Consider the following 27,005-nt stretch of genomic DNA (forward strand, 5'->3'; position numbering starts at 1 on the left):
GATGGCACCTGAATGCACAATGATAAGAAAATAAGTCACTGTGATGTTTCAGCAATTTTCTGCTGCAAAATCTTGAGTCCTGACATTCTTGTGCATTTTACTTTAAGGCTGTGTGCACACGCTGCGGAAAAGGTGCGGATTCATCCGCGCGGATTTTGTACAATCCGCAGGTGAAACCGCAGGTCAAAAGACCTGCGGTTTTACCTGCGGATTGCTCTGCGGTTTTGCCCTGCGGTTTTTCATCTCCACAATGGAGGAGATGGCAAACCGCAGGAGAATCCGCAGAAAGAATTGACATGTCAATTCTTTCTGCGGATTGAAAACCGCAGATAATCCGCGCGGAAAATTCCGCACCGTCTGCACTGCGGTTTTTGATTCCCATAGGGAATCATTGTACTGTACACCGCAGCAGAAACTGCTGCGGGTCCGCAGCGGCCAAAACCGCTGCGGAACCGCAGCAAAATCCGCAGCGTGTGCACACAGCCTAAGACCGGGGTCACAACCTGAAGACTTTCATGGGAGAGAATTGGCCAATTATGCTAAGAATTGTATCACGCGCGTGTGGAGAAGAAGGAGAACTTAATTTCTCCATCTTCTCCGCTATCTCTGTCCACGGTAATTGGACTGCACTCGGACAACATGTAATCCAATTATGAGAAATAAACCGCTGGTCGCCACTGCCCCATAGTATAACATAGCATGCACTGCCCGATAGGATAACATTGGTCCGAGTGCTATCCTATAAAGCATGGGACAGCACTCGGCCCTGTTATACGGTCGTGTGAGCGAGCCCTGACACATACCACCTACCTAAACATGGCTGTATGGTATTCCCAAATGGACATACCCTCTTTTGGCAGGATAATGCACCCAGAATCACCGCAATAACTGTCCAAAAATGATTTTCACTATGATTAAGACTATGCTAGTTTTCAGTGTATGCCTCATAGTACAAGGATGGCAGCGTTGACATGTTTTCAGGTTGAAATACGGATTTCAACACCTATCTGAAAATGTTAGCAGAAGAACATTGGATAGCTGCTTTTTTTAGTCTTTAGTTTCTTTAAGGAAAGGTACAAACCTAAATGGGCGAGAGAAGAAATATGAGAAGGAGGTAAGCCTAACCAGCTTCTGTACAATCGCGGCAGCTCATTCCGCTCCTCCTGACACCTACAATTGGGGAAAATTTATCATCTCAATCTACGTCCATACAAAATTTCCCTCTGTAGTAACAAGGCACAATTTACACTTCTCCTATGTTGTAGTCTGAGGCTATTAACCCTTTTTTACACATTTAAATTAAAATTTTCTTATTCTACATTATAAGTTACACTATAAATGGACAGAGACTAGAATAAATCACTAAAGTGAAAGGAAAACACCACTAAAGTTCATAGAAACCTGACATTGTTTTTTATAATGTTGAAATTCTGATTTGTATTTGCAGCTGTGTGAATTGTGAAGATACTGTAACCCATATAATCTAAATCTGATGGTATAAGAAACAATTTACCCTTGAACCAACCACAACTCTGATCAAGCAATTTATACAAATATGGTAGTTATTATATATTAAATATATAAGTTAGTTGCATATATATTAACTGTAGTAAAGTTTTTTCTGCTATTTCACAGAACAAGAGATATAATGGAGTGATACAATAAAGTGATACAATAAACATTGGGATCAGTGTCCTTTTAAAAAGAACAATGTGTTGGGGTACCGTTACACTTAGGGATGCACCAGCAATCCCGACAACGATATGGATCGCAGGTGCATCGCTAAGTGGTCGCTAGTGAGCTGCCACACAGGCAGCTCTCACCAGTGACATCGCAGGGGTCGGGGGTTGCTACTTACCTGTCAGAAGCGGCGATCCTGACGTCCTCCCGTCCGCGTCTACGCGTCGCTCGTCGGCGCCACAGGAAGCCCAGCAGGAATCGCCCGACGAGAGACAACCAGGACGTTCTCGCGCGATCTGCGATAACCAGCGGGGGAGCCGGTCGGAGGTATCACATGTAGCGATATCGCTAGCAATATCGCTGCTACGTCACAAAATCGTGACGTTACAGCGATATTGCTAGCGATATCGCTTTGTGTAACGGGCGCTTTAGTCTTTTAACATGCCAGAGAAAGCTGGTCAGAGACAATATGTCTAAGGTGACTAATCCGAGGTCGGTGCTTCTCAATGCTCTGCTCGCATAGACTGACAGATCTCTCATGTGTGTGCATACAGAGACTTGTCAACCTAAGGGTGTAGGACAGGGAGAAGCCACCAGGGTGGATCAAGAACCGGTCATCCGAGATATATAGTCAGCTACTGTACGATTCATGATTCCTGTGGTTCTGGCAACCTGAATTGGCTCGTAAGTTCCCTTCATTTAGATGCACCGATCATCATGAACAAATGTTTGTTAGATCATTCGTTCACCAATTAAAATCTTTTGAAAACCTGTCAACAATCAACCAACAAACAACCAAAATGCTCGTTCTTCAGATGATTGGAATGTTCATACCAGCATTAAAGTCACTGTTAGAATCACATTACACGTAAATAAGAGGTGTGCTGCCGGTAAGGATAATATTCTATAAGAACACAATGATCATACTGTATTAACGATCCTTCTGTGAGTATACAATTCAGGAGGCCTGTATAACAATCCAGTAAATGAACACCAACTGACTAATCTAGCAGATTAGTAGTCACTTAATGGCTACAGTCGACTGCGCTAAACTGGCCATTGAGACCGCATACACGTTACACTAATGTGGACCGAACACACTAATATTATTGAGATCAGTCAACATTCTAATATGTATGAGAGTTGTCATGATTCTCCCCCAGATAATCATCTGTCAGTGAGAGAAGGGTCCGGCATGTCCATTATTGGAATTCTGATCCTTTTGTTCTTCTTGACCTAAAGCCCCCGTCACAAATAGCGATCTCGTTAGCGAGATCGCTGCTGAGTCACAAGTTTTGTGACGCAGCGATCTCACCAGCGAGATTGTTGTGTGTGACACTGACCAGCGACCGGCCCCCCTGCCGGTTATCGCTGATCGTCCTGGAATAGCCAGGACATTTTTTTGATCACGGGTCTCCCGCTGGCAAGCACGCATCGCTTCGTGTGACAGGCGGGAGACCAACGATCAGCGCACTGGTAACTAGGGTAAATGCAGGGTTTCTAAGCACCTGTGTACCTTAGTTACCAGCGCGCTGATGAAGGGAGCTGGTAACCAAGGTACACATTGGGTTTCTAAGTGACTCACGCCCCTTAGAAACCTGATGTGTACCTTAGTTACCAGCTCCCTGCATCAGTGCGCTGGTAACTAAAGTACACAGCGACGGGGCCCTAAGTCACAGCCAGCAGCTCTCTCACAGACAGCACAGGAGCACTCAGCCCGAGTGTTCCTATGTATGGGGAAGTACAGGGACACAGCAGTTGGCCAAAAGATCGGCAGATCCCTCATTCATTCAACACCTATTTTTTTCTGTATGGGGGGTTTTATACTATGCAATACAGTCGCTAAAAGATATCTGAAAAGATAGGAAAATTGTTCCCACTCTAGTAATTATTGTCCAGCTACGGTCCATTTACACTGCTCAATAAAAAAAATAAAGGAAACACTAAAATACCACATCCTAGATGCCACTGAATGAAATATTCCAGTTGCAAATCTTTATCCATTACATAGTGGAATGCGTTGAGAACAATAAAACATAAAAATGATCAATGTACATCAAAATTAATATAACATGGAGGTCTGGATTTGGAATGATACTCAATGTGGAAAAATCAAATTACAGGCTAAACCAACTTCAGTGGAAATGCTTCAAGGCAAGGAAATGATGCACAGTAGTGTGTGTGGCCTCCACGTGCCTGTGTGACTTCCTTACAAGCCTGGGCATGCTCCTGATGAGGCGGTGGATGTCCTCATGAGGCAACTCATCCCAGACCTGGATTAAAGCATCAGTCAACTCCTTGACAGTCTGTTGTGCACCGTGGTGTTTGTGGATGGAACAATACATGATGTCCCAGATGTACTGGGCAAGATCTTAGGAGGCCTGGTTCTCAGCATCAGTAGGGGTCCCAGCGGCCGGACTCCCATCAATCGTGAAATTATAATTTCCAAACTTTGAAAGTCACTAGTCTGCTTGTTAATTATCAATATTGTTCTTCAACAACTTTTCATTTTACTTTTGATGGCAGCATGGTTGAGATAGGTGTAAAAAGTATCTAAGATCTATAGATTTAACATGCACATGTACAGTGTGTCCGTAAAGTCATAGTGCACTTTTGACAGGGGTTCTGTCAAGCCATGGCCACCACGATCCCCAGATCTGAAGCCCTTAGACTTTTACTTTTGGGGTTATGTGAAGCAACATGTGTACATTGAACGTATCAACGACATTAATCACTTAAAACAGAGAATCACAGACGTTATTCACTCTGTTAAACCAGACGTCCTTACCCGTGTGTGGCAAGAACTTCACTATCATTTGGATGTGTGTAGGGCAACAAAAGGAGCCCACATCGAACTGCACTGAATAGGTATGAAACATTTCCATCGTTTTTTTGTTGCTTTCCATTGACTGGACAAAACTTAAGTGCACCGTGACTTTATGGACACACTGTATTTTGTTTTAGGTGCATTCTGTGATAGCATTCCGGTGCATCAGATTTATTAAGTCTCGCCCAGTATTATGAAAAGTATGGTGTCCATTCTGAATGCCATATCTTCTCACATCCATGCTTTAGATTTCATCCATACGAAACACCTTTTATGTATTATAGAGATGCCATAACATTCCTTCCGCAGCCTCCGTCTCAGAGTTAGGTAATACATTTTTTTCTTGGTGTACATTTCAACAAAGACAGTAGTTTCTTCCTATATTTGGCAGATCAGGCCGCCTGGAAGTCTCAAGTGCTGTCAATCTGCTATTTGCCTTGTATAGAGTTTTATTGCCGGTGTGATATAAAATGAGTCATAGCTCTATTCCTTATTAGGTCCGGGGGTAGAGGATTAGCTGCATGTACATGACAAATATGCAACAGGAAAGAATACTGCTGCATGCAGGGAACAAGACAAAGACACAAGTGTTTTGTGCGTGAAACATTCGGGACTGATATGCACTTCTGGAAAGATTTTTTTCATGTGGGTCAATGAACTGCATTGTAATTTTATTAAGATGTGGAGTCTCGAATAGCTAGCTTAACTTACTTAGAATAATAATAAAACGAAACATTACAGACCTCGTAATGAAAACCAAACTTTGTGGCAATTGTGATACCGGTCACAGCTGTGGAATTTACCCAGAAACAGCTGGGGCTGAACTTGCCATAATTATCTGGATTTCTTTAGCGAATTTTGGGGCTGATGTGACTTGTGTTTTTTATGTCAACACACTAAAATGATGAAGAAATACAGGAATACAAATATTTGCTTCTCATGGAAACGTGCCCTTAGTATAAACACCAACAACTATGAGTCCCCTGTATTCTGTGTCTGCTACACAGTATTTTGTGCTGTTTTGGGCTAAAGAAAACAATGGAAATGTACCTATATGCTGACCTTAAATAAGGCAGCAAATTATGGTGACATAGCCACTTTAAACCTTTACCTTAAAACAATCTTTATTTTTTTAAATCCTAAACTCAAGTAACTAAACTTTTGTAAATAGTGCTCTCCAGTATGAAAAGTTATGAAACTTTGTAAATCACTTTTATGAAGGGATTTGTCTTGATGATTGTAAAAATAAAGCATGTTAGAGGCTTCCAAACCCCTGCTTTTCCCCAGTGTATCAGCTGCACTGATATAAGAGCATACTCGCTTGGAGTACAGATGATGGCAGTTAAATGGTCAAAGCCTTGCTCCAAGAATGATGTGTATGCACCACCTCTGCTATCTGCAGTAGCCGAACCCTTGCATGCCCCCTGTCTATTTCCCTGCCTTCAGCTCCTTTGCTATCACAACATACACATTTGAAGTACAGATGATAGCAGTGAAAGGGTCAGCACCTGTCTCTTCTTATGAGTATTGTGCTTATCTGAATAGTCTCCTACAGCAGCTAAGGCTACTTTCACACATCCGGTGTTTGTTATCCGGCGGTGTGCAGCGAAAAGCCGCAATACCGGATCCGGGACCAAACGGTGACACCGGATCTGTTTCTATCCTGGATGCGGCAGAGGACAAATTTAAAGGAGTAGGCCGGCTGGGAAAAAACGTGAGAGAGAGAGAGAGAGAGAGAGAGAGGGAGAGGGAGAACTATAGGTGCCGCCCCTTGCAGGGTTAAATATCTGGGCCGAGAGAGAGAATGAATATAGGTGCTGCCCCTTGCTGTCTGGGCCGAGAGAGAGAAATGAATATAGGTGCCGCCCCTTGCTGTCTGGGTCGAGAGAGAGAGAATGAATATAGGTGCCGCCCCTTGCTGTCTGGGTCGAGAGAGAGAGAATGAATATAGGTGCCGCCCCTTGCTGTCTGGGCCGAGAGAGAGAGAGAATGAATATAGGTGCCACCCCTTGCTGTCTGGGCCGAGGGAGAATATAGGTGCCGCCCCTTGCTGTCTGGGCCGAGAGAGAGAAAATGAATATAGGTGCCGCCCCTTGCTGTCTGGGCCGAGAGAGAGAAAATGAATATAGGTGCCGCCCCTTGCTGTCTGGGCCGAGAGAGAGAGAATGAATATAGGTGCCGCCCCTTGCTGTCTGGGCCGAGAGAGAGAGAGAGAATGAATATAGGTGCCGCCCCTTGTTGTCTGGGCTGAGAGAGAAAATGAATATAGGTGCCGCCCCTTGCTGTCTGGGCCGAGAGAGAGAGAAAATGAATATAGGTGCCGCCCCTTGCTGTCTGGGCCGAGAGAGAGAGAGAATGAATATAGGTGCCGCCCCTTGTTGTCTGGGCTGAGAGAGAAAATGAATATAGGTGCTGCCCCTTGCTGTCTGGGCCGAGAGAGAGAGAAAATGAATATAGGTGCCGCCCCTTGCTGTCTGGGCCGAGAGAGAGAGAGAATGAATATAGGTGCCGCCCCTTGTTGTCTGGGCTGAGAGAGAAAATGAATATAGGTGCCGCCCCTTGCTGTCTGGGCGAGAGAGAAAATGAATACAGGTGCCGCCCCTTGCAGGGTTAAATGTCTGGGCCGAGGAAAAAAGCTGTACGGCATAGGGAAAAAACGTTCCACATCATCAATTTTCGCCGGATACGGGAAAAACTGGATGCTCCGCATAATAATGCGGCGTTATCTGGCAACAATGTCTCCCAATGGGGGAAAAAGCCGGATCCGGCACCACATACCGCCGGATCCTGTTTGGGACATTTTCGCCGCACACCGCCGGATCCTAAAAGCCGGATGTGTGAAAGTAGAATTATCCCCAGAGTTAGTGACACCACAGGTACTGAGCGGTCCACTTCACTGCCATCATCTGTACTCTAATTCAGTGGATTCCTACATAAATGTAGCTAAAGGTAGGCAAATAGACTTGGGAAAAGCAGGGTTACGGTACATGCATTTTTTTAAAAAAAAAATGTGTTTTTTTTCTAGAAATTAAATGATCATTTAAAGATTTTTTTTGAAAATTCATCAAGACTGGTACATTTGATCAAATCCCACAGGAGTAAGACACCCTCAATTTATTAATAAATTTGGTGCATCTTTGGCTTTGGGTTGCACCACACACAAGTACCTACACTAGTTTTGAGTTGGAATAGGTTTTTGCTAAACTTTAAACCAACTATAGCCAATTAGACCATGGTTGGGCATGCCTCCACCAGTAAAGCCCTAATCACTTTTAACAATAAAAAAGGTTTGAGGATGGCTAAAGAGCAAAAGTCACAACGTTTGTGCCCAACTAAAGGCTGGGAAAAGATTTCTGACTTTTATAGACCTGAAAACTGGTATGACCCCTCTATATTTGTGCATAGTCAGGTAAATATATAGTTTGAGAAAAAGAGAATTAGATGCAAAAATAAACTCTTTTTAACACCGCTCTTAAACTGTTATATAGTTTTACAGTAAGGCAATACATTTACGATCAATTGACAAAACCACTGCTAAAATTCCAACTTCTATCAAGACATTTTTTTATATACAGTATGTGTACGTCTTCAATAACTGGATTATGCCTAACACTAAATGATTTTTGTAAGTAGCACTATTTGTAAGCTTGAGCTCTACAGTCGCAGTTAAAAGGCTCTCCGTCTAAAATTATTTATATAAAATATGGTTCATACGGCATTGATAATAACTTTAATAAAAGGAAGTTTTGAAGAGAGAAACGTTACCTTAGTGCACTTGCTGATAAATGTCCGTAAGAGCCACTGGCTGAAGAGCTGCTCCGTGAGTTGTTGAGAATGGTAACTAGAGAGTTTGGAGATGTTCTGATCATAGTCTGAAGGTCAAAGCTGTGATCGGAGAGTGGGGATATCGGCAAGGTCCGTTTCCTGCTCGGTCGGGCTGCGAGCCTGGGGCTGGGAAACCTCGAACCTGAAACGAAGAGTAGAAGTTACAACCGACTATTCCTCGGTATGGCTCAGGTACAGGCTGGGACTGAAATTCAGCCCTGGCATTTGAAATCACACAGGCCCATGCTGCCCCATCCCCAAGCATCAGATGGGATATGATACTAATATTACCCTGGATGGAGGAAAGCAAGATTTACTAGAAGACTGATATTTCTAATGATATCCGTGGTCTGCTGGGGTAAGTTATGGAGTCCGCGACTTTGTGCTCCGTCACAACTCTTAAAAGTATGGATGTCTTGAGAACACCGATTCTGTTAACAACGTAGCAGACAAGGCAGCCCACGACCAGACAGGCCCTTCTGGCATTTGCCAGAATTTTACCAGTCCGGCCATGATTTCGCTGAGCATTATGTCAGTCTGTTACAGTGGATCCAGATGCATTCAGCATATAACAGTAAGTAATATAAGTAATTTTGTAAACTTTTGCTTAAGCATTGAACCAAATGTGTTACTTAAAAAAAAACTGGGTCATGCGGATCTTTTTCCCCTTAAAGCATAGATGTAAGGGATGATGTGTATATACATGATAGCATTATTACGGTGCAGACCCTTTTGTGGGTCGAAACAGCGAATAGTTTTGACAAGCGCCTTCACTTTCCACCTGTGATCTACTGGTTACAATTGAGGAAAATTAGGAAGAAAAATGTATCTTCCCAAAGCTTCCCTCAAGGGAGCGTTGTTTATTAATGTGCAAGCGCATGATAAATTGCTAAACAAAAGGATAAGACTTCTCTGTATTAGCCCTCTCATTTCTGGTGATTTATGAATCTGACGGCTGAGACGACATTCCATTCATTAATTCTCCACAAGCGATGAGATGCTGCCGCTGCTGCTTGGGTCTCAGCTACCAACAACCCGCAAGTTTTTTTTATAAGCGCTGAATATAAAGAGAGGGTCCCATTGAGGTATATTACTTATCATTATGATGCAAACACATTCTTTTAGGATTGTAGTAAAAATAAATGTTAAAAATAGTATAGTAGTTTGATATAAATGATATACACAGCACTACATGCTCATCGATGGACAAAATATTGTTGTTTTTTAAAGGAATCTGTAAGCATCAGAGACCCTGATTCCAGTGACGTATCACTTCGTATACTGGATGCAGCAGTTGTGATAGAATGGCAGGCACCGCACTGCCTAAGGAGAGTGCCTCTGACTGCTGCGCCCTCCCCTCTCTCACCCCTCTTTCCCCCAAGCTTGTCTGAGGCACACTTTGGTTCAGCTGCCCATGGTGGGAGGAGTAGGCATGGGGTGAGGGATCGTAAGCCAATCAGGGGCAGGGGTTTCAATTCACCCCTCCCTCCTCCTTACAGCTCCTATATATGCTATGGTATGATGGCTATTACTTCCTCTTCCTCCCGGCTTGAAGCGGGTCCTGGAGGCGCTTGTGTATAGCGCTGTCTGGTTGGAAAAGGTATGGCAGACCCTATTCCAACGGAGGCCCTGCGCTCTAGGAGTGAGAGGGAAGGTGAGTAATGGCTGTCTGCCCTCGTCGCAGGGCTCAGCACTCACCCCCCGGCGCGTCGCATGAGCCTCCTTTGAAGACCCTGCCGGTTGCTTACCTACGCAGCCCACCCGCGGTCATGCCCCCGGCCCCGACGGTAAATACCTGGGGGGTCAGCAGTGTCGGGTACCGGGCTGGGAGGCGAGTGGTCCGTGCGGCGTTCCTGCCCTCCTAAGAGCCTCAGAGAGAGCTCTCCTGTTTTGACAGGAGGCTCACGCCGGGGCCATGACAGGAGAAAAGTCCCGCCCACGAAGCTCCCGCCTTCTAGTCAGACGACAGGAGCAGTTACACAAGTCAGCGGCGGGAACTCTGCATCTGCAGCGTCATTACCTCATCCTGCCCTCCCCTGTCAGCCGTCGCAGGGGGTTAGAGGCCCGGTTATCACAGCGGGCGACGCAGTTGCGCAAGCGAGGGGCCTGGACTGCAATTTGGTGCTGGTGGTCGCTGCTAAGGGAGGGAGAACTAGCACCCACTCCTCAGGCTCCACTGAAGAGCCAATTTCACCATTAAGTAATAAACAAAAGATTACTTCGTCGGGTGTTTCACAACATAATATAACCCCTTGGTAACCTCTTTCCTAGACAAGCAGCTGCAAGGGCAGTTTACCCCATATCTGGCCTGTCTGAGGGGGACCCTGTGATGAATGTAGATTTGCTTGAGGTGTCATCGCCTCTGAGGAGCAGCCCCATAAGGGCACACAGGGTAGACATAGGCGCAGGCGTTTCTATTCCTCATTTTCTTCATCCTTGCGCTCCCGTCATGGTCGCATTTAGCGGGCAGATGCGACAGGAGGTCCTCGCACTTGAGCTGTAGGTCCAGAAGCAGCCGTCGCCATAGATCTCGGTCCTTGAGGCGCCGCTCTCCTTCTTCATTGCCAGAGAGGTCGAGCGCGTCTGCGAGCCCCGACCGCGGGCATTGTCCTCCTCGTGACAACATGATTTGAGGGCTCATTTAAGAGCTTACAGCCTGGTCGAGCCAAGTGCACCACCGGGGCTATAAGCTAAGGCATCCTATGTTACCACACAATTGGAGCCGGAGTTCCTCCGCCAGTGGGAGACCCTCCTCCAGCCGTGGATCATGGTGAGTGATCGTTTTTGTTGTCTTGGTTGGTAGCTATGGTTAATGCTAACAGCCTTCAAGGCTTTGGTGGAACAATTATCGTTTCGGATGAATGAAGCAGAAGTCTGCGTTTTTTGGTTCATGTGGTTTTTCATTCCGTTAAAGTTGTTCACTAATTGTGCAAAGAATTTGAAATCTGCTTGGAATACTCGGGTTATCGGTCACAAGGTCACTAAGAGATTTGCGCCCGAGCAAGAATCCGGAGCTTTCTGCTTTATTCAACATCTATTACATCCAAAAGGGCTTTTGGTAAATGATGGGTTCCGCTGTGGGATGCATTGGTGATGCATGCGTTTTTTATAGTGCATTCGCTCTAGTTAGGGCTGTGGTCACGGAGCTTGGTTAGTAAAGGCCAATATTGGCCCTGCTTTTCGTTTATGGTCAGTGCATTCCGAGTGTTTTTTCATATAGTGGAATGCCGAATGGACTTCGAGTGCTTTACGTTCCCATGTGTTGCTCTTTTCATTTTACTATTTCAAGCATTTTTAGTACTTGGGTGGTGAGATATGAGTCGGAGTGAAGATCAGTTACCCACTGCATAGATGATTTTAATTTTATCGGCCCTGGGAACTCAAGAGTTGTGCTCTGTCGCGATGAGTACGTTTATGGTCGTAATGCGTCGTTTCGTGTTCATTTGTCTTCCAAAAAAACCCAAACATTTGTACGGTGTGGGTTTCACATTTCTCGGAATAAAAAATCAACACCATTGCAGTGGTATATTGGCTTCTCTACGAAAATTTCAAAAAGCAATTTTTTCTGATCACAGAGCCTGTTTATGTCTGTAGGGTCACCCCCTTTTGCAAATGCAATCTTTGCTGGGGTTTTGGTCTTCGCTAGCAGAATTACACTGTGTTCCAAATTATTACGCAAATGATATTTTTCTATGATTTTCCTAAATAGTCAGTACAAATGACAGTCAGTCTAATAAAAGTCATCACCCGTTAGAGTATACATCAAATTTTATTGAAGAAACCTCCCAATGATAGCAGAATAATCTCCAAAATGAATAAAAACTCAAATTGCACTGTTCCAAATTATTAGGCACAGTAGAATTTCTAAACATTTGATCTGTTTTAAAGAACTGAAAATGTTCATTTGTGGAATTTGCAGCATTAGGAGGTCACATTCACTGAACAAAAAAGCTATTTAACTCCAAAACATCCTAACAGGCCAAGTTACATGCTATCATTGGAACCCTTCTGTGACATCACCTTCACAATTCTTGCATCCATTGAACTTGGGAGTTTTTGGAGAGTTTCTGCTTGGATTTCTTTGCATGAAGTCGGAATAGCCTCCCAGAGTTGCTGTTTTGATGTGAACTGCCTCCCTCATAGATCTTTTGCTTGATGATACTCCAAAGGTTCTCTACAGGGTGGAGGTCAGGGGAAGATGGTGGCCACACCATGAGTTTATCTCCTTTTATGCCTATAGCAGTCAATGACTCAGAGGTATTCTTTGCAGCATGAGACGGTGCATTGTCATGCATGAAGAGGATTTTGCTCCTGAAGGCACATTTTTGCTTTTTATACCATGGAAGACAGCTGTCAGTCAGAAACTCTATATACAGTACTTTGCAGAGGTCATTTTCACACCTTCAGGAACCTTAAAGAGCCCTACCAGCTGTTTCTCTATGATTCCGGCCCAAAACATGACTCCTCCTCCTCCTTGCTGAAGTCGCAGCCTTGTTGGGACATAGTGGCCATCCAGCAACAATCCATCTGGACCATCCAGGGTTGCTCGACACTCATCAGTGTGTCATCAATACACAATCAGGGCTGTGGAGTCGGTAAGCCACAGTTGCGACTCCGACTCCTGGATTTTATCAGGCTCCGACTCCGACTCCGGCTCCGACTCCTTCATAAATGGCCAATTCATAACAACAAATTTACTGTTGTAAAATATTAAACATCGTGCTTATTCAGTTTCTCACCATCATATAAGTAATCAGACCACTTAGAGCAAAAACTACATTTTTTAGAATACAATTAGAATATAGCAAATAACTTTTATAAACTTTTCTAAACTGTAAGTAAATATGCAATAAACACTTTTATGCAGTTAATAAGAAGAAATCTATAAATTTGTCCTCAGAAAAAGTATTGCCTCTGTCAGATCCTCCTTCATGGATGCCCTCAAATCTGATCTAATTATTTTGAGAGCAGAGAACAACCTCTCTACACTAACTTGTGTTGGTGGCAAAGCAGTAACCACTCGGGCAACATCTCTGACAGTGTCAGGATACAGAGGAATCGCTTGTTGCACTGTTATTTTTGATGAACGGTCAAATTTCTCAATTTCTTTTAGTGCACATGAAAAATTCTGCTGAAATGTACTGGCTGTGTTCCTTGATGGGGATGACTCTTCTTCTATGCGGGAACGCTTTGCATGGTCCTTGTGATCCAAATATTTTTCAAAATTAAATTCTTCATCAGTTGATGATGAGGGTGAAGATGTGGCAGGACGACCAAATTCTTCTTGTTCCTCCTGACTGTTCTGCAACCCTTTCATCCTTACTGCTATTTCAAACAGAGCTTCTTTTCCTTTACTTAGCTGTTGATCATCTAGAAGAATCCGATGCATTGGGTCTACATAAACAGCTGCCAAAAGAATGTTATTTTGTAATAGTAGCTCCTCTCTCCGTTTCATTGATGTAGCAATGCCACTTGCAATTAACCCTCCTCTTTGGGACAGGCGAAACATCAGGTTCTTCCACTCCTTTAAGAAAATACCTGGAGTTAAGTCCTCTGCTTGTAATTTTTTAGTCACTGTAAATGGGTGCTCTAGCAATTTTTCCAGCTCAGTCACCTGATTCCACTGACTTTCATTTAGCGTCAGTTGAGGGTTAGCCATGTCTACAAGAAAGGTTTTCAGTTCAACCAAGCGCTGAATCATTAAGCAAGTACTGCCCCATCGTGTGGCTTGATCAATAATTGCCCCTTTTCCAGCACGTCTCTTCAAAATTGAGTCAACTTTAGGGGTTCTGGCAACAGTAGCCAATTTTCTCACCTTGCCAATCAGTGCAGCAGCATGTCCTTCTTGCAGACTGTCTCTTATAGCCAGCTGTAGCGTATGCACAACACAGCGCATGTGATGAATGAAAGAACATATTGACACAGTTTCAACAAGATCATCTAAACTATCATGTTGCTGTTCATCTGAAGCAACTTCAGTTTGCTCCTCAGTTACAATACTGTGTTCCTCTATTTCAAACATTTCTGTGTCTGTGGACCCAGAATGTTCTTCTAGCTGCTGGTCACCATCATTACTCTCATTCATTAGCTTAATAGTACTTATCATATTTGAAGCATTGTCAGTTACGACAGAAAGAACTTGCTCTTTTTTAAGTTCATAGTCTTGCAGAACCTTTTCCACCAAGACCTGGAGAAACTCACTGGTGTGATGAGCTTTGGTGTCTTTTACTGCCAATGTCTTGGTAACTATTTCATTTTTGTCACAAACAAATCGGACATTGATGGCAAAATAGTTCACTCTGTGACGTGTGCAGGCATCCATTTTAAGAAACAGAAAGCGTCCCTTGAGAGTTTTTTTAAGTTCTTCCTTTTGTTTAAAAGCTTCTTCGATTACTAATTTTCTAATACTCTCTCTCTCCAGAGAAGCACCAAGCTAGCGGGCCATTTCCCCATTCAGACACATAAAAGCTGGTCGTGAAAATAATGAAATAGGCACACTATCCTTTACAACAAGCTCTATGATCTGTTTTTTAAATGTATCTACTGTCATTGTCACAGTAACTTTGTCACTGACAAAATATCTTGCAACTGATGGCTACAAAGTTCTCTGCTCCTTTGTTTGGCTGGAAGAGCTGGGCACTGGTTCATTGGTTTGGATGCAGTCTTTCTCATCCACTGCTTTCAGTACTTCTGGATGAAAGCGCTGTAAATGTCTCTTTAGATTAGAAGCTCTGGTAGGAGCATTTTTATCTTTGCCTGAATATGCACTCATCTTGGCTTCACAGCATTTGTTTTCGTCTGGATCATTTGTCATACACTGACAGACATAAGGTTTTCTATCTTGAGTGATGGTGAAATGTTCAAATACAGCTGATTTAATGTGATGCTTCTTTGACATTCTCAGGTTTTTAATTCTGCATTCACAATCCAAATGACAATTGTTTTTCCTAAAAACAATTGTACAAAATTATTGCCTGGTCGTACAACTGATATAGTGGTCAGTAATACTGTTATTATTCCTCATGTACTCACAGTTAACTGATGCAAAGTTTGTTGAAAGGATAATACTTCTTACAGTCTTCCTCTTCTGAGTAGCAGGCAGCTGTGAGATGCTTGGAAGACGCACACCTAGTATGATCTAGTCTAGAGGAGGAGCTTTACTACTAAGAATTTGCAACACATTTTCACTTTCAGTTTCATGCATTGTAAGTAGGGGGGTTGGGGCAGCATGAGGTTAACCATGTATAAGATTAGATAAGGGCAGTGGAGAACAGTGACACACAAGAAGTAAGAAATGTCTCTATCTCCAGCAGAACTGCTTATCACTGTTGTTCATAGTTTGATAGAACATATATATTTGAGTAACATTTATAAAATTCATATGAAAGTTCAATTATGAAATATTAATACATTTTTTTAAAGCTGGAGTCGGAGTCGGTACATTTCTACCGACTCCGACTCCGACTCCAACCAAAACTAACTCCGACTCCGACTCCACGACTCCGACTCCACAGCCCTGTACACAATACCATCTATGAGTTTATTTGAAAAACAAAAAAATTACATCTTTATGACACTTAAATCCAATTTGCATAATAATTTGGAACGCAGTGTATGCCGGTAGACAGGGTATTTTTTGCTGCGATGGTTATTGGCGACTTAAGGCTTTTTATGCCCGTCCACAGATTGAGAGTTACGTTTACGATGAAGGCTGATTTGGAGGTGTGTAAGGTGTTTTGGTTTCTTTTAATGGTTATACTAGGTTCATGTTACTTGAAACGTCAAAATCGGGAATTACGGTTATTCAATTTGGGCACAGTGCGCGGTGATCAAAGTGCATGGTTTCATTCGCCATTTATTATAGGAGCGCTGGTTTGTGTCAGGACATTTCTTTTATGCAAAGTTTTTTCTATTGCATTGATCGTAGAATTTCGGGGTGCTTAGTTGTTCAATAAGAAAGTTTGTTTTGTTAAACAGTCTTGGTGTATTGCATTGTATAAACCTCAGGTCGTCCGTGTCACCCACGGTGTTGGGTCTTCTTCGTCGTTTAATGTTATGTCTGTGATTTAATGTTTTACCACAGGTGCGGCATATGCCGAAAACAGACGACACTCTTGCTAATATTATGATTGTTTTGTTTGTCAAGCAGTCAAAGAAGACTTTCTCGATATTTTCTGAGGAGTTTTTTCCTTGCCCTTCTTCTCTAAGGGAAGTGGTGGTGATCTACTAATGCCGCTGGTGCGTTCTTCTGTGGCTCCATAGATTTGGCAAGCATTCGGTTAGGCATGGGTAGAGTGATGTTTACTTGTAAATAACAATCTGTTTACGCCTTGTGACCAAGCACGCTTGCAGGTTTCCATGTAGTTTCTGCTGCAGATTCATCAATGGGGTTTATCTGTCACGTATGCTCAGCAGCGCTTATCTAGGTTGGCCTGTTGTTTTTTCAGCTGTTGGATTGGGAGGATGTTACGAAAATGTTATTATTCGTCAAGCTAGGAGGGTTTGCAGGAGGTTGCAACCTAGCATTGAGTGCAGGCATTTCATCTCTTTAACTTTGCTTAGCAGTATTATAGCCTGTACTGAGTTTCCATGCAGCTCTACTTTTAAGTCCAAGCTCTTTTTCGGCTGCTTTCGGGATCGTCTTTTCGGTGCGTTTTGTTCTTGGGGTCGAAGTTTAGCTCAGTAGGGGGGTTGTTATTTGCCAATGTCGTGGTTATACGGAATACTATTCGTCTTCGTTTCCGCAAGTCGAAAAAAGACCTGTAGGGTAAAGGAGCTTGTCTGATTATACGGCCGTTTGAAGGCCTTACTTGTCCCGTTACTTTAATTAACGATTATTCGTCACGCAGTGCGAGGTCTACTTTTGTCTTGTCACAAGTTGTGGTTCTCTTTTCACGAGGTATCAATTCCAGTCCATATTTGCGATAATTTTGTCGGCGCTGGGCTTTGAGCCATGGGAATATGGCACCCACACATGAGGTTTGGGGATGCGAAGAAGGCAGCTAGGTGGATTTACCGGATATCAAGGTGCAGAGATTGGGTTGGTGGCGTTTGACGTGCTTTGTTAGGTGCCTTAGGCCTGATTTCTTGCATGGTTACCGTCTATTTTACTCGCAGGTGCCATGAGGCATAGAGTTTGGCCTTTGGGCCACTCATTTATATTCTGGGTTACCCAACGGGCTGAAGGCCGTCCTGGAGGTAGAAATTTGGGTTTTGGGAGGTGAATTTTATGCGTCAGGGTATAAGGGGTTTACATTAGCCGCAAGTGCTTACTGATTTCGTGTACATCCCCAGAACAAACACTGGTACGATAATCCTTGTGCTGCATGGGAGGGGGAGAATGACTTTTGCCCCTGCAAATTGGCGGAGTTTCTGTTCATGATGCGCTCAGATGTGGACCGCTTTTGCAGTTTTTCCAGAGTTAGTCTTCGTTTGGTCTAAAATAACTCGAGAGCATTGTGGCAAGGGCAATAGATGGAATGACTGTTGAGTGGACAAGAAGGCTTAATGCTCGTATTTCCAAATTCATTCAGGAGAGATTTGGGTTTGTCATTCGTCACAGGCAACTAGAAGAGGATAATGTGGCATTATTGAGGTCAGACGGCGTCCACCCGACTGATATCAGGCTATAAATCTTTCTATCAGGGCTTTAAGATGGTGTTGAGCTGGCTCTGTTATTGATGGGTGGGGGTCGGAGTCCTGTTTAATTTACAGGATCCTCTGTGTCAGTAAAAGAAAGAAAGGACACAAGACTATGGCTCGTTGGCTGACTTGCCTGTGAATTGGGACCAGGGCATTGGGCGACAAGCACGTCTTAATAAAATATAAGTGCCTTTTTAATGGTTGCTATTAAAAGATAATAAAGCTGTGACCGACCTTCACCCATCACTTTGTGTTATGTGCATTATTTGGTTGGGGATTGTGTTTTGGAAAGTGTGCCAAAGGAGGAGGTCCGGGTCCTGGCTCTGGGGTCGCTGCAGTCTCACAGTTTTCTCTGTTGCAGATCTACCACAGCTTGGGAATGTTGAGTCCTCTGTAACCCAGCCCACAACAATGATTAGTAGCTTTCTGTCAATATACAGTCTACACAGAAAGCTGCCAATCAGTGGTGGGGTTTGATCAGGAGGCATGCAACACCTAGTCCTCTAGTGATAATCTCCTGCTGATAAAACACTGATTTTACTGAGACAGAAAAATTCAGCCAATTAAAAGGGTTGTCCCACAAATAAAGAACATTTCAATCAAAAGATATTGGAATAATGATACGTTCCACAATTGGATAAAAAAATGTTCCTGTGTTGAGATAATATTTTCTGTGAGGTAAAACGTTTTAAAATGGCAGGGTAATGTTTTACCTCATAGAAAGCAGCAGATGCGATCCCATTCTGTCCTATCTATATACTCTCATTTGTTTCCTCCATGCCAAGGAGATGTGATAGATATAAATGTACCCCTGGTGTGTACTAAGATTATCTCGACACAAAAAACATTTTTTTCACACATCCAGTTGTGGAACTTATTGTTATACCAAGATTTATTAATGTAAATGTACTTTGCTCGTGGGAAAACCCCTATAAGTGACACATCACTTGAATCAGGCCACCGATCCCTACATCAGAGGCAGCTTCTCTCAGATTAGATAGCAGAAACCTGCTGACAGTTTCGTTTTAAAGGGAACATGTCATCCGGTTTTCTCAATATGAACTACGGCCTTCACTTTTTTCAGCAGCCTAGTAAGCTGTATATAGCAAAGTACTGTAGTGTGCATGCGCTGGCTTTACCTCTGGGTCATCGGCGCACTTTGGTCTCTCCTAGTACATGCACTTTGCAGTACTTTGCTCTGCCCTGAGACTGAAGTGCGCCTGTGCAGGAGCGGAATTGGAGGACACTGTGTGGCTAACGGACGTGTCACCAACATAAAGCAAGCAGGAGGACAGCGATTGGGGGGGGGGCAATGAAGCAAGACCAGCAATGCCCAGCGATGCCCATCAGACCTGATAGGACCGTATGGGGGGATATTTTATGGGATCTGCAGAGGGGTTGTGCATTTATATACAGCTTGATAGACTGTTGTAAATGAGGCATTAAAGGTGGTGGCCTGGAGACGGCTTCCCTTTTCAAAGCTTAGGCCGGCGTCACACTTGCTGTATGAAAAATCGGTCCGATTTCTCGGCCGAGAATCGGAGGAGTGTTCTCCGTATTTAATCCGTTTGCAAAGCGATGGTGCGATTTCCTCGCATCTAATATCCGTATGACATCCGTATGTAATGCTATTTTAACATGAGCTTTTACATACAGCAGTTCTCTGTCATTGACACATCTATATATCTATCTATCAATATTAGATTGATAGATATACAGATAGATAGATTAAAAGCCGGCAAATGATCTGCCGCATACAGTATAATTCACAGAGTGACAGGTTAGAATAGAATAGCTATATACACATAAAATAGGTGTATATCTATATATATCAGTGACACACATATATTATATATAATATATATAATATATAAAGCTCAATGTGGGTGGGTGTGTATGTATGTATGTACAGTATGTATGTATGTCCGGGACTGGCATCCGCACCGTCGCAGCTACAGCCACAAAATTTGGCACAGTCACACGTCTGGACCCCGAGAGCGTCATAGGCTATGTTGTGAGGCAAAATTTGAACCCCGCGCGTTCCAATTCAACAAACAATTTTGCCCCTATCTACATAATGGGTCAAAAGTGTATGTATGTATTGGCATCTGCACCGTCGTAGCTACAGCCACAAAATTTTGCACAATCACATGTCTGGACCCCGAGAGCGTCATAGGCTATGTTGTGAGGCAAAATTTTAACCCTGCGCGTTCCAATTCACCAAATAATTTTGCCCCTATCTACATAATGGGGAAAAAATGTAAGGAAAAGTGTTGGAGGCAAATTGACAGCTGCCAGATGTGAACAAGGGGGACTTAAAGAATGAGAGCGATGGTGCCAAAGACTATATACAGTACAGTTGCTAAGGTGGGGCCCTGACATGGGATACTCACCACACACGGGGATATGAACACACACACAAAATGCACCAAACACTATTACCACGTGTTTCAACACATATACCACCCTCAGCACACATTTCACCACACATACAACCAACCTCACCACATAAAAGTCGAAACACAAAAGTCGCCACTCAAAACTCGCCACGATGTCCCAGAGCTGTTTAAAAGATGAAAAATGAGCTGTGATTGGTTGCTATCAGCAACAGTTTTCTTTGTAGACAGTTGTGGTAACTGAGGCCTATTATTCTTATCATTTCTATGGTGTTATCGTCCTTCTGTAAAGCTGGAAATAACACAATTTATTACCGTGCCAACACAGACCACCCTCTGACACAGACTGCAGGGGGAGTCCAATATCACACAGGATAGGAATAGATACACGGCTCAGCAGTCAGTATCACACAGGATAGGATTAGATACACAACTCAGCAGTCAGTATCACACAGGATAGGATTAGATACACAGCTCAGCAGTCAGTATCACACCGGATAGGAATAGATACACGGCTCAGCAGACAGTATCACACAGGATAGGATTAGATACACAGCTCAGCACACAGTATCACACAGAATAGTATTAGATACATGGCTCAGCAGACGGTATCACACAGAATAGGATTAGATACACGGCTCAGCAGTCAGTATCACACAGGATAGGATTAGATGCACGGTTTTTATGTGCAATATAATCATTATAATTTGTTATAACTAACCACAGTTGGTTACTAAAGGTGCATCTCTAAGATGTGCCACTTCTGGCACATAGCCTTGCTCTTCCCACTACCTGGTAGCAATGGCATATGGGGTAATAGTTGGGGGCTTGATGTCACCTTTCAAGTGATGTCACCTTTCAGGTGACATCAAGCCCAAAGGTTAGTAATGAAGAGGCGTCAGTAAGACACCCCTGTTACTAACCTCATAGTCAAATTATAAAGAAAACACAAGACACCCATTCAAAAATCCTATAATTGAAATAAAGACACAGACTCCTTTATTATTCTTAATTAAACCATACTTACAACCACACCTAATCCATGCAAAGCCCTCGTTCTCCTGTAATAAAAATAAAATAAAAAAGCAGCAATATACCATACCTGTCCGTTGGTGTATCCCACGCTATAGTCCATATCTGGAGGATATACATTTTTCAACCTGAAAAGTGCTAAGATGCGACCGCCCAGACTGAAAAACCACTGGTGAAAGAGGAGATGCTGCCAGCGCAACCTCAGTGACTAGCGCTGACGTCAATGAGTCTGCATTCCATCACAGCCTGACCAGCGCTGAACTCTGGAGCAAGGAAAGAAGCCAGTTCATTTTCCCACACTCCAGACTTCAGCACGGGTCAGGCTGTGAGGGATCGCAGACTCAGTGACATCATCACTATTCACTGAAGCTGTTGTCGAAATGCTATGCTATGTTTTATTTTTATTTTAAGAATGGGGATGGGCGCGGTCTCTAAACTAAAATGGCTGCCCAGACATGTGCATATGGACACAATGGACATACAAAAGTTTATGCTTTCAAAAAGAAAGCAATGGTGGTGAGCTCGGAAAACAAAAAAGGAAAACAAATAAAATTGCGTACACAAAAATTATAACTTTTGACCCAAAACAAACCTACCTTTGACGGTGTGATAAATCCGAAATTTATGGAGGAGAAAAAACAAAAAGACGTAACTAGAACTGTTGATTCTTCAGATGGTCCCAAAAATGGAGGTGTTGGAAAATAACGCTGATGAGTCTTCAAGAGGGTTGCTGAAGGACGAATAGCAAAATCAAACCAAAAAATGCACTTGTGTCTCTAAGGAGAAAAATGCTGGTTTTGAAGCTAACCACAGCACTCCAGAGATTTAAACAGAAACGCTACTACGTCCTCTTTAATGACGCCGCCGGCCAATGAGAGCGCAGCAGTGACCACCAATCAGTGCTTGGGGGGCGTTGTAAATGAAACGCTGAAGCACGCCCACCGAGGTCTGAATCGCTTTCAGTTAAGTAATGTGAAAGGTACTCAACGACCAACGAGGTCGCTATGCAGATCGCTGATCTGTCTAGAGTCGTTGATGAGATTGGACTGTTTGAAAGCTATCTAGCGATCACGTTACGACGCACCAGCGATCTATGCCTGGTTGGATCGCTATCATTATCGCTGGTGCGTCGCTATGTGTAAAAGGCCCTTGACTACAAGCAGACCATACGAGTAGCCAATAATTTTCTTTCCTTTTTACTGACGCAAAGACCCCAAAATTGTAGGTGTTAGGGACCTTGGCTATGTCCAATACCATGAGTTCTCAATACCACTACATGTCTACATAAATTATTTCAGCTTTTGCAAAACCAAGTGTCCAAGCTGTAACTACGTCTTGTTAAAGAGAGGATGACATGACAAGGCAGCATCGGTTTCCATCGACTCATGACATGCAACCCTATTAACATCTTCCTACTATGGAGGAGATTAACATAAGTTATCCACCGTGAATACAATTTATCTGCTGATTAAATAAAGCCTTTGGCTTTCATTATAAACACAAACACGGGAGGATTTATTTTATGCCCAGAGATAATTATCCGCTCTAAATGTTTTTCCAGTTAGACCAACTGTAATAGGTAAGAGGAAGCAGATTGCGTGCCTCTTCTGCTGCGTTTTCAGAAATTCTACCATTGAATTATTAACTTTTTTATTACAGAACAGCATTGCCCATTGCCCTTCCAGGTTGGAATCGTAGATTCAGCTGTTGATGTCATGTTTTGAAACCCAGAAGTGAATGCTAAATCGAGAAATTTTCTCTTTAGACTAAGTTCATTAAAATAAACAATGGATTTTGATCCGTATATCATCCATATGTCATTTTTTAATCTGTATGGTAGTTATTCTTATACATCAGCAGAAAAAAAAATATACAACACCAAATACAGTTTACTAATTTAAGAATTACAATGTATAACTAAAAATCGGATGCTATACTGTTGATGTGTATGGGATCCGCCTTTGGTACGCCGCTGGATCACTGTGTGTTTCAGAAGTCACTTTTCTGAATACAAATCTATGGGACTCAGAACCAGGCCACAGAGAATCATTCTGAATTTCCACTGAGAAGATTTTTAAGAAGTGACCTCTACTTCACACAGCATCCACTGCTACGCATACGGTATTCAAACAACCCTCCTTTTGCCCCATTAAAAATAAAACAATTGAAAGAAAACTATAAATACACATATTTGGTATCGCTGCATTCGTAAAAGTCCAATCTATCAAAATATAAAATACATTAATCGGATCTATCATAAATATAAAATAAATTAATCTGATCAGTAAATGGCATAAGAAGAAAAAAAAATCAAAATGCCAGAATTACCTTTTTTTGGCGGCCACAATAAAATGCAATGAGGAGATAAAAGCATCGTATCTACCCCAAAATGGTATCAATAAAAACATCAACTCAGGGTTAAAAAAATAAGCCCTCACACAGTCCAACATCCCAAAAAAATAAAAACGTTACAGGTCTCGGAAAATGGCGACATATGCAAAAAAAATTTCCTTACAAATTTCTGAATTTTTTTCATCACATTAATAAAAAATAACCTTTACATGTTTGGCATCTGCATAGTCATACTGACCTGGTGAATCATTTTGCCAGATCAGTTTTACCATATAATGAATACAGTAAATAATTGTGTGACAACGCACCAGCCATCCTTACCAGGTCGTATCGTTGTCGGGATCGCTGGCATCGTTGAAGAGATCTGCCTTTTTGGCAGCTTACTAGCGACCATGTAGGGACGCACCAGCGATCCCTACCAGGTCGTATCATTGTCGGGATCGCTGGTGCGTCGCTATGTGAAACAGGACCCTAAAAGTAGCAATATTAGGAAGCATGACTTACCGTATGTACCGTATGTTAAAACTAAATTAAAAGTGTAAATTTTAGGCTATGTGCCCACCAGGCTTGGACTGGCCCATAGGGTAACAGGGGAATCCCCCGGGGGGCCACTGTGCAGATCTGGGCCCCCAACCCCATTGTATTGGCAGTACTTGGCATAATTCACTTGATTCACTCTGTACAGAAAAAAGCAGCATCCCATTATTCATTAATCAAACTACCCAGTTTATTATTATATATAGATATAGGTAGATTACTGAATGGGGCTAGTGTACCATTTTTATGCAGGTGAAAAGTGGGCCCCCAAAGTCAATGTTACTGGTGGGCCCTTGGCACCCCTGGCAACACTGGTGCCCACGATCAGGTAATAAGCCCCCGTTACACACTGCGATATCGCTAGCAATATCGCTGTAAAGTCACCGATTTTGTGACGTAGCAGCGATATTGCTAGCGATATCGCTGCATGTGATACTTACCTCCGACCGGCTCCCCCGCTGGTTATCGTTGATCGCGCGAGAAGCGACGCGTGGAGCCGGGCGGGAGGAAGCAGGATCGCCGCGTCTGACAGGTAAGTAGCGACCCCCGTCCGCAGCGATGTCGCTGGTGAGATCTGCCTGTGTGGCAGCTCACTAGCGACCACCTAGCGATGTACCAGCGATCCTGACCGCGTCATATCGCTGGTCGGGATCGCTGGTGCATCGCTAGGTGTAACGGTACCCATAGCAGCGTTTTGAAAGCGGTGTATATTCGCTGCGTTCTGATAATGCATTTATATCTGCATGTGTTCATTGAACCATGTGGATTTACAGCATCTAATGACTGGCTATGGGTTACACTATGAAGAGGAGACTAGTGTATCCACTGCAGATAATTGACATGCTGCGGCTCGTAAACCAGTTTACTTTACACAGGACCTTTCACCTCATTTTTCATGTTGAACTGGATGCAGGATGTAATAGGGGCTGCAGAGCAAATTAAAACTTTTGTTTTTTGTTTGATTATGTCGCCTCTCCATTACATATTGACTTTCAAAGTATTTGGCACCTAATCACTTTTAGGGTGTGCACTTCTTCTCCCTATATGAATTGCTATCTGATAACACCCACTTGGACTATAGACCCCGTTACACATAACGATGTCCCAGCGATCCCACCAACAATCCGACATGGATGGGATTGCTGGGACATCGTTAGGCTGATCGCTGGTGAACTGTCACATAGACAGCCCCTCCAGCGATCAGGACCAGCGAGCAAGCTGGTTTCTAATGTAAACATCGGGTATCCAGGAGCCGCGGCTCTTGGATACCTGCTGTTTACCTTGGAAACCGGCGTACACGCTGGTTTCCAAGGAAAACATCGGGTATCTAAGAGCCGCGCGACTCCTGGATACCCGCTGTTTACCTTGGAAACCAGCATGTACGCCAGTTACCAAGGTAAACAGCGGGTATCCAAGAGCCGCGGCTCCTGGATACCCGATGTTTACATTAGAAACCAGCGTCCAGCGTCGCTGATCGCTGGTCTCTCGCTGCCACACGCAGAGATGCGTGCTGGCCAGCGGGAGACCAGCGATGAAAAAATGGCCCAGGCCGATCAAGCACAATCAGCGATACCCGGCGGGGGGGCCGGTCGCTGATCCCCGTCACACACAGCGTCACAAAATCAGCGATCTTGCTAGCAAGATCGCTGTGTGTGACGGGGCCTTTAGAAACAAGGTTAGCTCATTAGGTGCTAAATACTTTGATTGTTAATATCTCAGCAACTGAGAGGTAAAATAAAAAACAAACAAAAAGTTGCATTATGTTATGCAGCCACTGTTATATCGTGTGTCCAGTTCAACATGAAAAATTTGGTGACTGGTCCTCATTTTCACAATGTGCAAAAGAAGTATGTGTGCGTTTGTTTGTGTGTGTGAGTTAACGTAGCAAGGTTGATGTGTGTACATATTTAGCAGATCTGTATGTGTGCATGTAGCAGAGCTGGGTGTGTAGCTGAGTTAAAGTACTTTTGAAGAATTGAAAAATCAGAGACAGGTAGGCTACGGTTAAATCCCAGCACTGCAGGTCTTAAATAGATGCACATGGCTAGCTTTGACTAAGGGTACCGTTACACCTAGCAATGCACCAGCGATCCCGACCTGTGATATGACGCGGTCAGGATCGCTGGTACATCACTAGGTGGTCGCTAGTGAGCTGCCACACAGGCAGATCTCACCAGTGACATCGCTGGGGACGGGGATCGCTACTTACTTGTCAGACGCGGCGATCCTGCGTCCTCCCACCCGGCTCCACGCGTCGCTCATCGGCACCACAGGAAGCGCCGCTGGAAGTGACCAACGAGGAATGGTCCAGGAGCTTCTCGCGCGATCAGCGATAACCAGCGGGGGAGCCGGTCGAAGGTAAGTATCACATGCAGCGATATCGCTAGCAATATCGCTGCAACTTCACAAAATCGGTGACTTTACAGCGATATTGCTAGTGATATCGCAGTGTGTAACGGGGGCTTAAGAACCAGGGATTTTGATCACCTGGAAGCTCTCAGTCTGCGGGGATGATGAGCAGTGGAGTGTGTTGAAGCTAGTGAGTGATCAGCCAAAATGTGAATTGTAGCTTGGAGAAAGACAAGCCAGAGTCTCTCTCAGAATAAAGACTGCATGGGTCAGCGAGGAAAGCTGAGCAGTATGTGTGTTGGAGCTGCAGAGTATAGTATGGAAATTGCAGGGTGTTCACTGTTAGCTGAGCATGGAGTTGAACA

At 43.6% G+C, this 27,005-nt stretch overlaps 1 protein-coding gene across 5 annotated transcripts in view; it reads right to left on the reverse strand.

Annotated features, from left to right (window-relative positions):
• The window catches only part of GLI3 (GLI family zinc finger 3), a 318,573-nt gene that overhangs the window by 64,917 nt on the left and 226,651 nt on the right, over nucleotides 1-27,005 (reverse strand). For all 5 annotated transcript variants that reach the window (XM_073550017.1, XM_073550020.1, XM_073550019.1 and 2 more), the window contains one exon: nucleotides 8,273-8,474. In XM_073550017.1, the coding sequence (XP_073406118.1) occupies nucleotides 8,273-8,474 (202 nt within the window). The remainder of the gene's footprint in view (nucleotides 1-8,272; nucleotides 8,475-27,005) is intronic.

This window comes from Dendrobates tinctorius, unplaced genomic scaffold, assembly GCF_039654945.1.
Source record: "Dendrobates tinctorius isolate UK_male_01 unplaced genomic scaffold, ASM3965494v1 ptg000162l, whole genome shotgun sequence".
NCBI classification, from domain to species: Eukaryota; Metazoa; Chordata; class Amphibia; order Anura; family Dendrobatidae; genus Dendrobates; species Dendrobates tinctorius.